Source organism: Opisthocomus hoazin, chromosome 8 (assembly GCF_030867145.1).
Source record: "Opisthocomus hoazin isolate bOpiHoa1 chromosome 8, bOpiHoa1.hap1, whole genome shotgun sequence".
Taxonomy (NCBI): domain Eukaryota; kingdom Metazoa; phylum Chordata; class Aves; order Opisthocomiformes; family Opisthocomidae; genus Opisthocomus; species Opisthocomus hoazin.
The window spans coordinates 10,581,051-10,594,520 of NC_134421.1; the positions used below are offsets into that span (position 1 = coordinate 10,581,051).

Sequence of the window (13,470 nt, forward strand, 5' to 3'; positions counted from 1 at the left end):
TAGGAAGTGCAGTAGAAGACCAATGTAGCTAAATTGTCAGCTCTTCATGGCCCCTGAAGAGAAGAAGTTTCTTTACAGAGTGAGAAGTAGGTCAGATTTCCAAGAACAAGGATAAAAAAATAGCATGTAGGGACAGTAAAACCAGAAATCTCGAAGCACAAAATGACATGAAAGTATCCAGGTGTGTAACAGGTGGTAAGAACTCATTTTTCATGTACATTAGTAATAAAAGGAGGACTGAAAGAAAATGTTAGAGGGTGAAAGGGATCAACAGATGGCACTGGGAAGGCCAAAGTGTCTTTGGTTTGTTTGGGTCCTTCCCAGTAAAACAGATGCTGCTGCTACTGACAACACGAGGGACTGTACTGCCACTGCTGCCCTGGGCAGGTAAGCAGGGGCCTGGGTGCCAGAAGATCTCGCATGTATAAATGAGTGTCTCTGTGCAGCCTGATATCTATGGAGGTGTGTACCTTCCACCCCACCCGCCAATTTTAGGATGGTTTGTCTGGAGGACATTGCTATACAATACCTGAAATACTAATTGAAGATGACTTGGAAAGCATTTAGGAACAATCCACTGTCAGAAGGGAAGCGTGTATGTAGTATTCCAGGGTGAATAGGGAGGAATATAGCCTGCAGAACATACGAAAAAGCATCCTTCCTCGTCTGGAGCACTGTGTCAAGTCGGTGGTTATACCTTGAGGAAGATGTAAATCAACAAGACTATGCAGAGGGACAAGATCAAGACTGAACAAATGGTCCCAGAAAACATGGCTGATAACATCAGTTCGCTCAATACATAGTTATTTGGGGTAAACGGCAGAAATATGATTAGTGGTTATTATAGCCTTCTGTATATATGGGCTGCTGCGAAGAGGGAGAGAATAACCTGTTTTCTATGCCTGTCATAGCACAAAGACTAAAGGCTGCAAGTTCCAGCGAGACAGATGGTGCTACCATGGTGAGAGTAGTCCAGCACTGGAAGAGTTTGCGTGGGGAGCTTATTGAATCTCTGTTGTTTGAGGCCTTCAAGAACAGTTAGAAAACATCCTCTGGCAATAATATAAGTTGTAGCAGATTCTGCTATGGGGCTAGACATCTCCTGATGCCTCTTCCAGGGTTAGTTGTGTTGTTTTCTGACATGCTTCCTCTTTCATCTTTTTTATCCTTTTACTCCTTGGTGAATATCACTATTCTCTGGATGGGCATTTCTTAGTTGGGAGGTGGGGGATTAAAATTTGCAAATCCATAGCAATTATCTTGGTACGGAACTTCAAGGGGCAGTGCTTTAAACTACTATGTTTGACCAACTGCTGAAGCTGTAAGAGTCCCACAACTTCTTGCTGAGAGTGTTCCTTATAGACAAAGTAAGGACTGGGACTTGCTTTCTAATCAACATATTTTCTGAAGACTTTTAAAATGCAAGTAACAGTCTGACATACCAGCTGTCACCAGAAATCGTGTCCCCCACCGACACCCACGTGTGGTGCGTTGGCACTCATGTCACCTGGAGAGGGAGTGTTGACAGGTCCTCTTGCTAGTCACCTTACAATGGGAGGAAAGAAGCCAGGGTTCAGCAAAGGAGAACTGGTAATCGCAGGAGGACACCAGGAACGACAGAACCAGAACAATCTTGAGCAAGGAGTTACAGGACTGGCCTGGGACTTTTACAAGCCCAAGAGGAAATGCTCACAGCAAAAGAGAAATTTTCTGTAGCCTCATTCATGTTTAGCTTGGTGTTTGGAACTGATTCGAACCTCTCTATTTATGGGACAGCAATGCAACCCCATTCGAGGCCAATCTTTCCAGATGCCAGAGTCTTGAGTAGCTCTAGTTGCATTTGTGTTAAAACTGAATCATGTTTTCTTTTGACTTAGAAGCCGAACTTGATTTCCAAGCCAATGCTTGACAGCATCCTTTGTCTTCGTGATGATAGATGGAAGTACGTCCGGAGCCTCCTGACCCCAGCCTTCAGTGATACCAAACTGAAAGAGGTAAGGTGTAGACAGTGCTACATTCATAATTTAGGAGACATAACCATGTTTTTTTTGTGCAGGCATCTTCTTCATATAGGTCCATATTAAGGATAGGTAAAACCTGCTACTTTGTGCCAGTTTATTTAGACCTGAAGAGCACACGCAGTAGAGCGTACGTACGGTGTGGTCCAGGTCATAGACTGGTGAAAATCAGAATAGCTCGTGTGAGGATATGATGCTCTGTCTTTCTCTATGTAAGCCAGTTTGTCCATAAAAGTGCAGCAAACTCAGAAAGGACCCTTACACCTTCCTCCCTGCCACCTTGTTAGGAGTAAGCTAAAGTGCAGGAAAGGTTATTGCTCTCAGTTGGAACATAGCTTTTCGTGATTTGCAGAGTCAGCAGCTCGCATGTTAACACGGGAACTGCTGTCAGTCTATTTTCATTTCTCCATCTCCTTCCCCCCTTCCTCCTTTTATTCTTTAATCCTTTCATATAATAAAATAAGTCACTGGAACAGAATGTCATTGCCAGATAAATACCTCTGACTGAAAATAAATGTCTCTGTGCTGACCTGCTGCTAATTTCCTATAAATGTCTCAGCATTTACTTAGCCATGGGAACCCATTACCCGGTAACAAAGTCCTATTCCAGTGACACGATATCTCTTAATTAAATGCAGATAAATGATTGACTGGTTAAAGTCTTCTTTCAAGGGGGAAAAAAAAACAACCCACAACAAAAAAACACCTCTTCCTTTATGTATTTTATTCTGAAAGGGAACCATGCCTCACTCCGGTGCCCAGTTCTGGGTTGTAAAATTTTCCACTGGGCAGACGCTTGTGTTGTTTTGACATGCCGCTGTCGAAATCCACAGTAACATCTAAATGTGTCTGGCTCTCCCAGCTCTATAGACAGCGGTCGCTTAGCAACGCCGGCTGTCACCTCCTTATTATGGTAAATTCTAATTGGCCACCAGCCTGGTGGAGATGCTGATTAATCACGACTGACAATGCCATTGGTTATGCACCCCGACATTTGCTCTGTCACTGGCTCCATCGTGAAATTTTAGCGAGGCGAGGATGTTTAAATATGCAAGCGATTAGTTGCTCACGGCGTGGTGGAGAGAGGAGAGTTTTGCATTTTCCTAGAGGAAATTAATCTGCCTTACTGCAGGTCATTGGCTCTTTGCTGGCGGACTAACAAAAGATAAAGCCGCGCTCCCCTCAATTTGCGGAGAGCAACCTCTGCCGGCACCAGCGGGCAGGCTTGGCTGAGGAGAGCGGTGAGGGCGAGCAGGAGGGGGCCCTGGCCATCGTGCTATGGGGCCAGGCATGCACAGGTTTGACTGGTGAAACCGGGATGGGAGGAGAAGTCCCGGTGCTCACTTTGTGCTGCTTGCTGGTGGAGCTGCAATGCAGGAGTAGTGGTAGGAAGCAAAATGGAGGGCTGGGTACTGCCTGGTAGCCATCTCACATGCAAAAATTGAGATCTTTGTTTTTGTGCTGATAATCGGTTTTCCCTGTGCTGCCTCTTCCAGACTCTGTGGAAGGGGTGTGCTTGTGCATGGCCTCAGGGTGACCTGGAAATGGTCAATTTATCCTTGAAGTCTGCAGAAAGAGGGAAAACAAGGAGTGGGGAAGGTCTCTCTGAAAGGCCCAGTTTTGTTCCTCTGTCTCATGTCTTCACCAGAAGACCGTCCATCCCTACACAGAGAGACGCTTGCAGTAAGTCCATGTGAGATTAAGAACCTCTTTTGAATAGATGTGCTCCTAAGCCCTACATTTCATTTTCTACCCAAATACATGAACAGTCCTGGGATTTGAAGTTAATGCAACCTAAGTCCTCGCCCATGTGCTTCTCATGCTGTTTCTTAATTTAGAAGCCATACCAACACTTCTCAAAGGAAATCAATGCTCATTAATTATGATATCACTTTTTAACTCTGCCATATTTATTACTCTCTCTCAGAACCTCTACAGCAGCATGGAAATAAAAATACCGTGTTCTAGTATTGGCCATACTACAGCGTATTCAGAGTTATGTAGAAGACATCCTGTTTGTAATAAACTCTTCCTCTCTACCTCAGAGGAGTTACAAATAAGCTAGTTTTGGTATTACTTTATTGCATAAAAACCTAGATATATTGTTTTATACACATTTCTACATACTGCTAGACACATGCCTCATTTCTTCTCCCAAGACGTTGATTGATTCCTTTGCCACAGAGGTCTGAGCTCTGACAAAACCCCACACCAAAGTCTTCCCCTCTGTTTGCTCTGGATGCCTGCCTTGCCTTCGTTCCCCTCTGCAAACTCCCCAGTGATGCTCCCGGGTGGCTTTAGAGAGTGGTTCCCCTTGGGTGCTGCGGCCCCTAGTGCCGCTCCAAACATAGGCTTGTCTGTCTGGATGCTCTGAGAGAACTGGGAGCTATTAGCCTGTGACAGCCGTAAATGTTAACAACGCCGTGTGCTCCCCATAGCAATCACTGCAGACAGAAGATGCACAGAGGGCCAGAGCGCTGAGTGTAGGTTCCCGATGTCTCTGTTTCAGAAACACTAGAATCTGCTACTAGGCTAAGGAAACAACTTCAGCACTATCAAGAACAAGAAGCTGGTCATCCACTCTTCGGTCTGGCTGCTGGGGGACAAAACCCAAGATAGAGCTGGTGTGTGTTGCCAAGGTTTGACCCGTAATGCCCTGCAGAGGCATCTAGCTGCTGTGGCGGGGGACAGGGGTGTCCTTTGCTCTTGTCTCTCCACAGAAGCAGTGTATTGTCACTGAGAAGTTCACTAAACTGGAGGAATTTCCCCTTAGTTTGGAAAAAACCAACCCTCCAACAGCCAGTCACCAAATGTGGAAAAGTTGATCCCAGAAATATTGAAGTTTGCAAAGCCAAGAGCAATTAACTGAAATGAGACATTATGGAGCTGTTGGGTAGCCAGCGTAGCAATTGCTGCATGTACGCAGAGAGTTGTTTTCCTAGCATTTTCAGGTTTTTGTGGCATCTTCTTCAGCTTTTTCTCCTCTGTCTCCTCAATATTTCTTAAAAGCCGTGCACTGTTTCGCTGTTGCTTTTATGGTTCTCCCTTTCCAATTTTCTTTTTCTAATGAGTATGTAAAGATTAGTAAAGCAGTCTACTCCAACTGAAGGAAGGTTTGGCTCCAGATAACACTAAATCCGAATACTATAGTGGTGAGCATAGCATAAACTATAGTGGTGAGCATAGCATAAATCAGTAGACTTCTAAGCTTCATCCTGCAGTAAGATTTGGTAGCATCCCATGTGAGATACCACTGGAGCTAGTAACAGATCTGACAATAAGCTCTTTCCAGTGGAACCATAGATGGACCTCATAGTGCCATTGCTCTGGGAGCACTAAGAACCAGAAATGAGAGATAGGAGGCAGGAGACCCAAGAAGTTTCACTTCCAGCTCTGCCATTGACTGCAGATCACTGTGGTGATCTGGCAGAAGCTATTTAAATTCTCTGGATGTGAAACAACTTTCATCTGTTAAAGGAGAATACAGACCACTGAAAGCTGATCCAAGATTTAATTCATGGGGAATGGGTGAAGTAAAATACCTGGTGGCCCTTAAAGAAAAGATGCATTTCCCGGTGTTCCTGTCATGCTCTCCTCAGCTGTTATGTACTGAAACAAGCTGATATGTTAGTGATCTTGCTATACCGATCTTGATTTGCTATTTAGTAATTCTTAATTTGTTCCTCCTCTTTTTGCTGTGGTGCCTGTGATGATCCTGCAGTTCTGGACCCCTTGTCAGACTTGATAAATAGCTTTGCTCCCTTTTACAGCCAACACCAGCAGAAAACCTATTGATTTTTATTTATTCTGATGGTGCTGCAGTAGTCTTGTCATCTCCTATCAGTATGTTGGGAATCCTCTCCTCCATTAACCAACCATTAAAACAAAACAGTACACAAAAATTAAAGAAGAGAGCACAGCATAATGTAGCATTGTCCTAAATAACCTGCAAAATGGAGTTTGTGTTGAGGCATTTTCTTTCAAACGAAGGGAGACACAAAGCAGAACTTGTGATAACATGGCAGAACAGTGCAGGGAAATCCTCTAATGTCACTCTCAGGTGTGTAGGTCTCCCAGGTCCCACTAGGACGTAAGATTTGACAGTCCAACCACTGAGGTTTCCTGGATTTGCTCTTACTCTGCTTGTGCACGTTGGTGAGAGGCATTTTGGAAGGGTCTCTGTAAATTGCTGTTGTTACTCAGCAAAGCAAGTGTGCTCACCTGAGACAGAGCAAATCACTAACGTAAAAGCTGATATGTGAAATGTGCATGTCCTTGAGCCACGAGACAGTGTCTGGTTGACTTGCTCACTTGGTAAGTTGTGCCCATGAATAGCAGGGCCCTACTGTGAGATGATGGAAACAAATCCTCGCTCAAACATCTTCCTGACCCTCTGCTCTTTGCCTAAAGACTGAATCTGGTACAAAAGCAATTCTTATGTTAGGGGTCTATTCTTCTTCCTTTTCCTTCCTTTGTATTTATTCGCATTTGTGGGACAAGAGGCCCAACGTGACTTCTGCATACTGTGCGTGAACAGTAATGTCTCCTGTGTGTCTGTCTACAGTGAATATGATCCAGCCTTCTACTTTATAGTTTGGGGGCTAATAATAAGGGGAATAATAATAATGAATACTGAGGACTACATCTAGCTAGAGGAACGTGACTTTGATGCCTTTGAATGGTGCAAACATCTCTATGCACCGTGCGTATGCAGAATCAGAAACTAATTGTTGTTATGTGCCAAATAGCATATTGGCAGGATTTATACAGCGAAGCCCCTGGCATCATGAAAACCCTAACCCCAAATGCTGCTCTTTGGCAGAAAGAAAGAAATTTGGACTCTGGGCTACTCTTGCTATTAGATAACTGGCAGATCAAATATTTACAGGGACCATATTGTTTAGATTTTTATTCATCCTGTTACTCTCAGCCAATCTGAACACAGAGCAGCTGGGGTTTGTTTACCCACCAAGATCTGAATCTCAGGCAGGTTATGCAGCTTTTATGTTCTGGCTGGCAAATGATAATGTATAGGAAGTTAGTGGTACCCAGGACGGTGCAGATCAACATGTCTGGTTTTGTGCCGGTTTTCAAAGTTTGGTAGAGTTCACCTCCCCCAGCACTGCTTTATTTTTCTTGACAATTGAACAAAGAGTTTAAAATGTTAAGGGACTTGAGAATGTTTCAGTCTGTGGTCTTTGTAGTTAACAATCTTGGACTAATTTATGTACCTCAGGGGAATAAAAACGCAAACCCAACCCAGGATTCCTGAGTAGATATCCCCCATAGCTTTCATATGCAAATAATTGTCTCATTGATATGACTCTGTCCTATCATGCTAACAATAAATCAAATCCATGTGCCCCCTCCCCATTTTCCTGGTTAGGTTTGCTAATAAAAATAACTTATGGCTAGAAATGAATTGCAATGGTATTTTGAAAGGCTGGTGGAATGTGAAAAGTGCGGAGGTGCTGTGAGATGACCTGGCCAGGCGTACATGCCCCTGCCATCTCTGCCAGCTGTTGGAAAGCAACAGCAACCAGCTGGGTGGTTGCAGGTCTGGTGATGTGATGAAGAATAAAAGAGAAAATAAGGCAATAAAAGGAGAATCTGAAATGATCACCATCTGTTTAGGAAACATCATACCTGTTAAAATGTGGATTTTCATTTTGTTCTCCTTGACTGGTTCAGTTCATTGGAGGGGCTGGACCCGGAGATTGTAAAGCGTTTCACCCTGTTTCAATCTGTTGAACAGAACTGTGGTAATTTTGTTGAACCATTTGAGAAGAAACTCATTGCAGGGGACCTTCTTTAGAAAGCCAGAAGGGGAAAACAACTGCCACGTAAAGTGATGTGCACCTCCCAAACATGTACCAGCTACTTTTACCAAGTACTAATCTGGCTTTAGAATTGTCTTGTGAGATTGTGGCAAAGCTCAAATCAATCCGGCTTTGAACTGAAATAGCGACAACCTGCTCCGTCCCATATAGGTATGGGACCTCGAAAGCAGCTAGACACATTCTTGACTCAGACTTTTGCCTTTGGAAAACATGTTGGATGCTCCCGCGTTGGCCTTTTGACTGCGTATAGTCTTGCCCATGTGTTAGGATGGCAGTGTGCCTGTGCGCAAAGTGTTATGCCAGTTTCACAGAGGTAGAAGTGCCAAGCAAAATGGACTTGGCTGGGCAGGCTGCACAGCTCTTGGAGTGTGCTGAGAGGCTGCAGTAAGTCTCTTTTTTGGTAACAGGAAAGTTAGAGGCATAGGACAAGTCTGTTCTCATCTTTGTTGTCATCCGTATGCTGAAGGAGGTTGCTCAGGAAGGAAAGGCAGGTTTCTGCGCGTATGTCTGCTGATGCTTGGCATAGTTATTGAGGCAAGACTGTGGTATTAGATTGCAGGCTACAAGGATCTCCCGGCAGTCTGTATGGAGAAAGGTCCATAGCAGATCATGCCTTTAGGGTCATGACTGGATTGTTGCTACACTCTTCCTCTACCCCCCTAGTAGGTGTAGTCAAGGCCAAGTGTCTGATGCCTTTCATATGTAAAAAGTTAAGGAGAGAGAGAGTTTAATGAGGTCTTGATGGTTGCCGATGTCATGGTGTCCGTGAAGAGCTAGAGAGGAGACTATTGCACTGTTAGCTACAACCAGGCTGTGGGTAAGTCCACCTGACCATCATGTGTCAGTGGCTGAAAAGAACCATTAGCTGAATAAATTCACCTGAATGTCCATTTAACGGCATCACCACTCCAGAAAACCTTTTCCTCAGGTAGCAATGGCAGTTTGCCCTCAGCAACTTGTCATAGTATACGTGGTGCTTTTCTAATGTAATCCCTTAAATTAAGGATTTACAGGACATTTGGACTATGGAAAACATTATTCCTTCTCCTCTGGAGCATACATAGCCTAAATGTAATGTACTATAAATATGGGTCATGATAAATCATCAGTTGGAATAGGGAATGATTAAAAAGAGAGGGGGATGTCTTTGCTTGATAGCTCCCTGTGTATATAGCGATGGGTGGGCAAGAATCAAGGTCAAGTAAGCGACAGGGCCTCTTGTGTTTCGGCCCAGAGCTGGAGAAGGGCATCCCTGTAACGGGTAGGTTTATTTTTAGCAGACAGTCCCAACATTTCATCTCATCTGTGCAGAAGTGCCTGACCATACCTGCAGAGGATCCCGAGAGCTCTGTCCCATCTACTGGATAAAACTATATTTAGAATAATTGATTTTTTTAAGAACATTTTAATGTTTTTCACAATACAATGTGTTCCTTTCTAGATGACACTGCTAATAAACCAGGCCTGTGACGTCCTGCTGTGTAACTTGAAAGTCTATGCAGATTCTGGTAAAGCTTTTGATATCCAGAGGTATGTTCAACATGCCAGAAATTAGTAGCAGATTCACGGAAAAAAAATGTCAATAGCAGCAGCTATTCTAAATATGCGCTTACTGTATAAAAGAAGATTTTTTTTTTTTTTTTTCTCTTCCCTTGCTTTTATAAGTGGAGATCATAGTTTAAAAGAGGATGTGTCTGATAGATGCCTTTTCTTCCTGGGGGTAGCCACTGCATGCTTGAAAAGTAATTTTGGAAAAGCGTCTAATGTACTTCTAGCTGTTGTTTAATGAAGTTTTAACAGCTGGAAGCAGAAAGGAAAGCTGCATCAGTCCCTGTCCAGTCTGCTCTCTACAGGCTGCCAATAATGTACAAATACAGGAATTGGTCTAGTGTCAAATCCCTCTAGTCCATCACCCTCTTGCTTTTTTTATATGAGGTTTTTTGAGCACTTAATCATTCTTACCACATTCCTCCTAACCCCCTCTAATGGCACGCTAGCCTTTTGTGAAACAACGGGACCAGCACTCCAGATGAGAATGCACCATTGATTTATAAAATGACACTAATATTTTCCATACTGTGCTTTCTCCAATTTGTTATGTATTAAATATGCTATTATCTTTTTTGTTGCCCTTTCATCAGGTCTTCACTGAACTGTTCTCGACACTGTCTAGCTCTTTTTCTCTGAGCAGATGCCTTTCTTCTAGGACCCTGTATGGCATATCAGTAGTTCAAATGCATTCTTAGTAATAGGCACTATTTTGCATACACTTAATTTGCTAGGTTGGCCAGTGCCCTCTGAAGTTCTTTGTGATTTCCCCCAATCTAGAGCAGTGCAAATAATTTTGTTTCATCTAAAGAAATAGATATTTAGCCACAAGTCATCCATCTCTTTTCAAGTAGCTACACAAGTGTACATGTGTGCACAGAGATCTCTTTATTAAACATCTGAAGAGATGCTATGACACCTTGAGATATGTTATGCTTAGCCTAGTGCTTTGATGAAAATTGACCTTTTGAATCCTTCCAGGTTTTTCCCTTTTTCCATTTGTCCTTTTTCTTTGCCTGGTCTTTTAGCTATTGATCCATGCTAGGGTTTCACCTCTCAAGAGGCGCTTTGGAAAAGACCTTCTGAAAGTATAAATGAATGATGGTGACCATCTCGGAATATGATCTTCCAGTTGTTTTATCATACTACCATTTCAGCAGGTTTGACATGTATTAATCTGATCCTCATTGCACTGCAGTTTCCCAGAATTGCCTTGGGAGCTATTTTTTTGAATGTAAATACCCTACTGCAGTCTCCTGTCATCTTGTACGTTAGATGTCTTTAGCCATTTTGGGTTTTGCCAGCAACGCAAAATTTTGTGTTTAAGCTTTTTCAGTACCTTGGAGAGGTAGATGATCGAGTGCTTCTGAAATTGTTGTTTTATTGCAGTGGACCCTCTTCTAACGTTTCAACTTTTAATAATGCTTTTTTTGTGTGTGTGTAAGAGTTGAAAACCAAAGAAGTTACTTAGCTTTGCAGTACCATTGTCATCTTTCAAATCTGCTCTGGTGTCATCAGAATGATGGTGCCCGAAGATCATAGTTTAGAAATGCTGCTTCACAATATATGTACAGGATATACTGGGCCCGAGTCCTGTCCTCCTCTTAATGTGTGCTCACTCAGGCTAAAGCACCCGAGAATTTGATATCAGCCTTTTGTAAGGGAACATAGAAAAACAGTCATTGCAAACTTGACCACTTGATCCCAAGAATCAAATTTTGAGGATATTTTACATTCTCAGTCCATTTATCTCAAAACTAACTATAGCTGCTAATGCCCCATAGGAATAAAGATGGTGAGACAACTGGATAGATGGTCAGATATGCAGGGAGAGATTCAGCAAGTTCTGAAGTTTCTAGATCATTGTCCGTAGATCATTTGTTCTCAAAGCATTTGCTGCTCCTCTGCAGAGATACAGATTTCACATGGTGTCAGTTCCTCTTGTTTTTGACCCTGATTTTATATTACAAAGGAACTATCAAGAAGATGAGGGAAATCTTTAACAGGAAATTTTTCTTAAGCACCTCTTGTCCCTGAGAGTTTAGACTGGACTGTGAGTAGGTGTGGTTTCTGCAGTTCAGAATGAGAAAGGAATGATCTCTCATATTAGGATGCATACTAACAAAGTGCTTATGAATCTGTGACCTGTTGCATTTGATTTCTAGGTAATAACAAATGAAATTGTGTATTTTTTGTAAATTTTTAGTGGAATTATTGAGCTCTATGAAAATATGTTCGCTTTGTAGACAAAGAGAAGGTGATTGTTACTAAGCACCAGCGTTTATCAGAACGATGGAAACATCTCTTGTTGGCAAAGCTCAAATCTAAAAGCAGAAAGAAAATCAGAGGCAAAAATTAATCTTATGTGATGTTTGTAGAAGCAAGGTAGTAATGGATATTTAATTTGTAGCTAATAATTTATTATTCTTCAACTCAATGCAGGTGTTACAACTGCTTTACCTTGGATGTCGTTGGTAGCGTAGCTTTTGGTACTGAGGTGGATTCTTGGAAGAATCCCAGCGACCCCTTTGTTAAGAATTGCAGAACATTCTTTGAAATGTCTTTGTTTAAGCCTCTTCTCATTCTAATCCGTGAGTATAGTCTATCTTTTTGTACTATGTTATGGTAGTTTTCTAAAAGTTGTGCTCAAATTACAAAACATGCCAAAGCAGGAGCAGGATAATGTATAGCAGACATTATTATTTCAGAGCTGTTCAGAATGCAACCTACAGGCCAAGTATACCCTCAAGATTTCCATCATATGCTCTACAGCTCTTGTCACCGTTAATGCAGCTTCCTTCAGAAACTGAAAGTCTGGGAAGGCAATGCTCCTGGTTGATTTGTGTGGAAGGTTTCTGGAACCTGTAGTTTCTACGGTATCTCTTTTAATACACTTCTGCATTAAAATAGAGTAAATGTCCTTCAGAACTTGTGCATTAGGTTTGCTTGGTAGAAATTGAAATCCAAACCGTAAACAACAGTGAGCTGATAACCCACTAAAGAAAAGAGTTGGAGAAGCATAAGCAGATAGTTTAAGTCCTACAATTTCTTATCTGAATAGCAGCAGCAGCCTGGTTGATGGCTATAAAGCATAAAGCTCATGAGTGCCAGCACAGGCTGTCATTACGAGAATGCATTTATTTTCAGGTGAATGGATAGGGAATGCAGTAATGGAGTATAAAGTCAGTTAGTTCTAGGGCATGAAAGCTAAGGCTTCACGGTGTTGCTGTCATTGGTAATGCAAGGGCAGTAAGAATCGTAGCTGAGGAAGCCACAGCATTATCAAGGTGATTAAGGTTTTACCATCTTGCTATCTAGATCTGCTCACAGTAGTGTCAGGTGGCAGAGTGGCAAAGTTTCCTGTGCCCATCTGATCCTGCTGGCATTACAGATTGCACCTGTACTAGCAGCACACGAGCTGTTGCCTTCTGGAGTTGTGTATCCAATATGTCCTGGGGTTAATGTTTAACCTGATTGCAGAGTGGGATTTGTGACTAATTTCTGAAGGGACAGAAATGTGCCCCGGTATGTATAAGACCACATCCTTCATTAAAGAAAGTTTCTGTAGGGTTTGGCATTGGGTTCCTTGGTTGATCTGTTTCTGCTGGTACATTAAGTGGTCTGAATTTCCACACTGTTGCCCTGTTGACAGCACAGGGGTTTTCAGATGACCGATTTGCTAGTGTTAAGATGTCCATAAATTAATCAGGAGTTCATTAAGATGCAAGACCACTCAGGTTTCTAGTTCCTGACTATAAAGGACATGGGGGTGGAAGAAAAAGAGGGAGGGGGAAAGAGAAAGAGGAATAAACAGGTTTCACGAAAGTAACACATCCCACTTCATGAGTTTTGTAATATTAATGAAAGGAGGGGGCTATTATATGCTTTTACAGTCTGATTCTGTGTTTTCTTTTTTAAAATCTCTTACAGTTTCTTTCCCATGCATAATGATCCCATTGCTCCGGATTTTGCCAAACAAGAAACAAAAGGAACTGAATGGATTTTTTATCCAAACCATAAAAAATGCAATTGTCTTCAGAGACCAGCAAGATGCAGCTGAGGTA

General features: G+C 42.4%; 1 protein-coding gene across 6 annotated transcripts in view; it reads left to right on the forward strand.

The window, feature by feature from the left end:
- TBXAS1 (thromboxane A synthase 1) overlaps positions 1-13,470 on the forward strand; it is a 249,957-nt gene that overhangs the window by 142,993 nt on the left and 93,494 nt on the right. For all 6 annotated transcript variants that reach the window (XM_075428425.1, XM_075428429.1, XM_075428427.1 and 3 more), the window contains 4 exons: positions 1,878-1,994; positions 9,300-9,388; positions 11,849-11,997; positions 13,337-13,467. In XM_075428425.1, the coding sequence (XP_075284540.1) occupies positions 1,878-1,994; positions 9,300-9,388; positions 11,849-11,997; positions 13,337-13,467 (486 nt within the window). The remainder of the gene's footprint in view (positions 1-1,877; positions 1,995-9,299; positions 9,389-11,848; positions 11,998-13,336; positions 13,468-13,470) is intronic.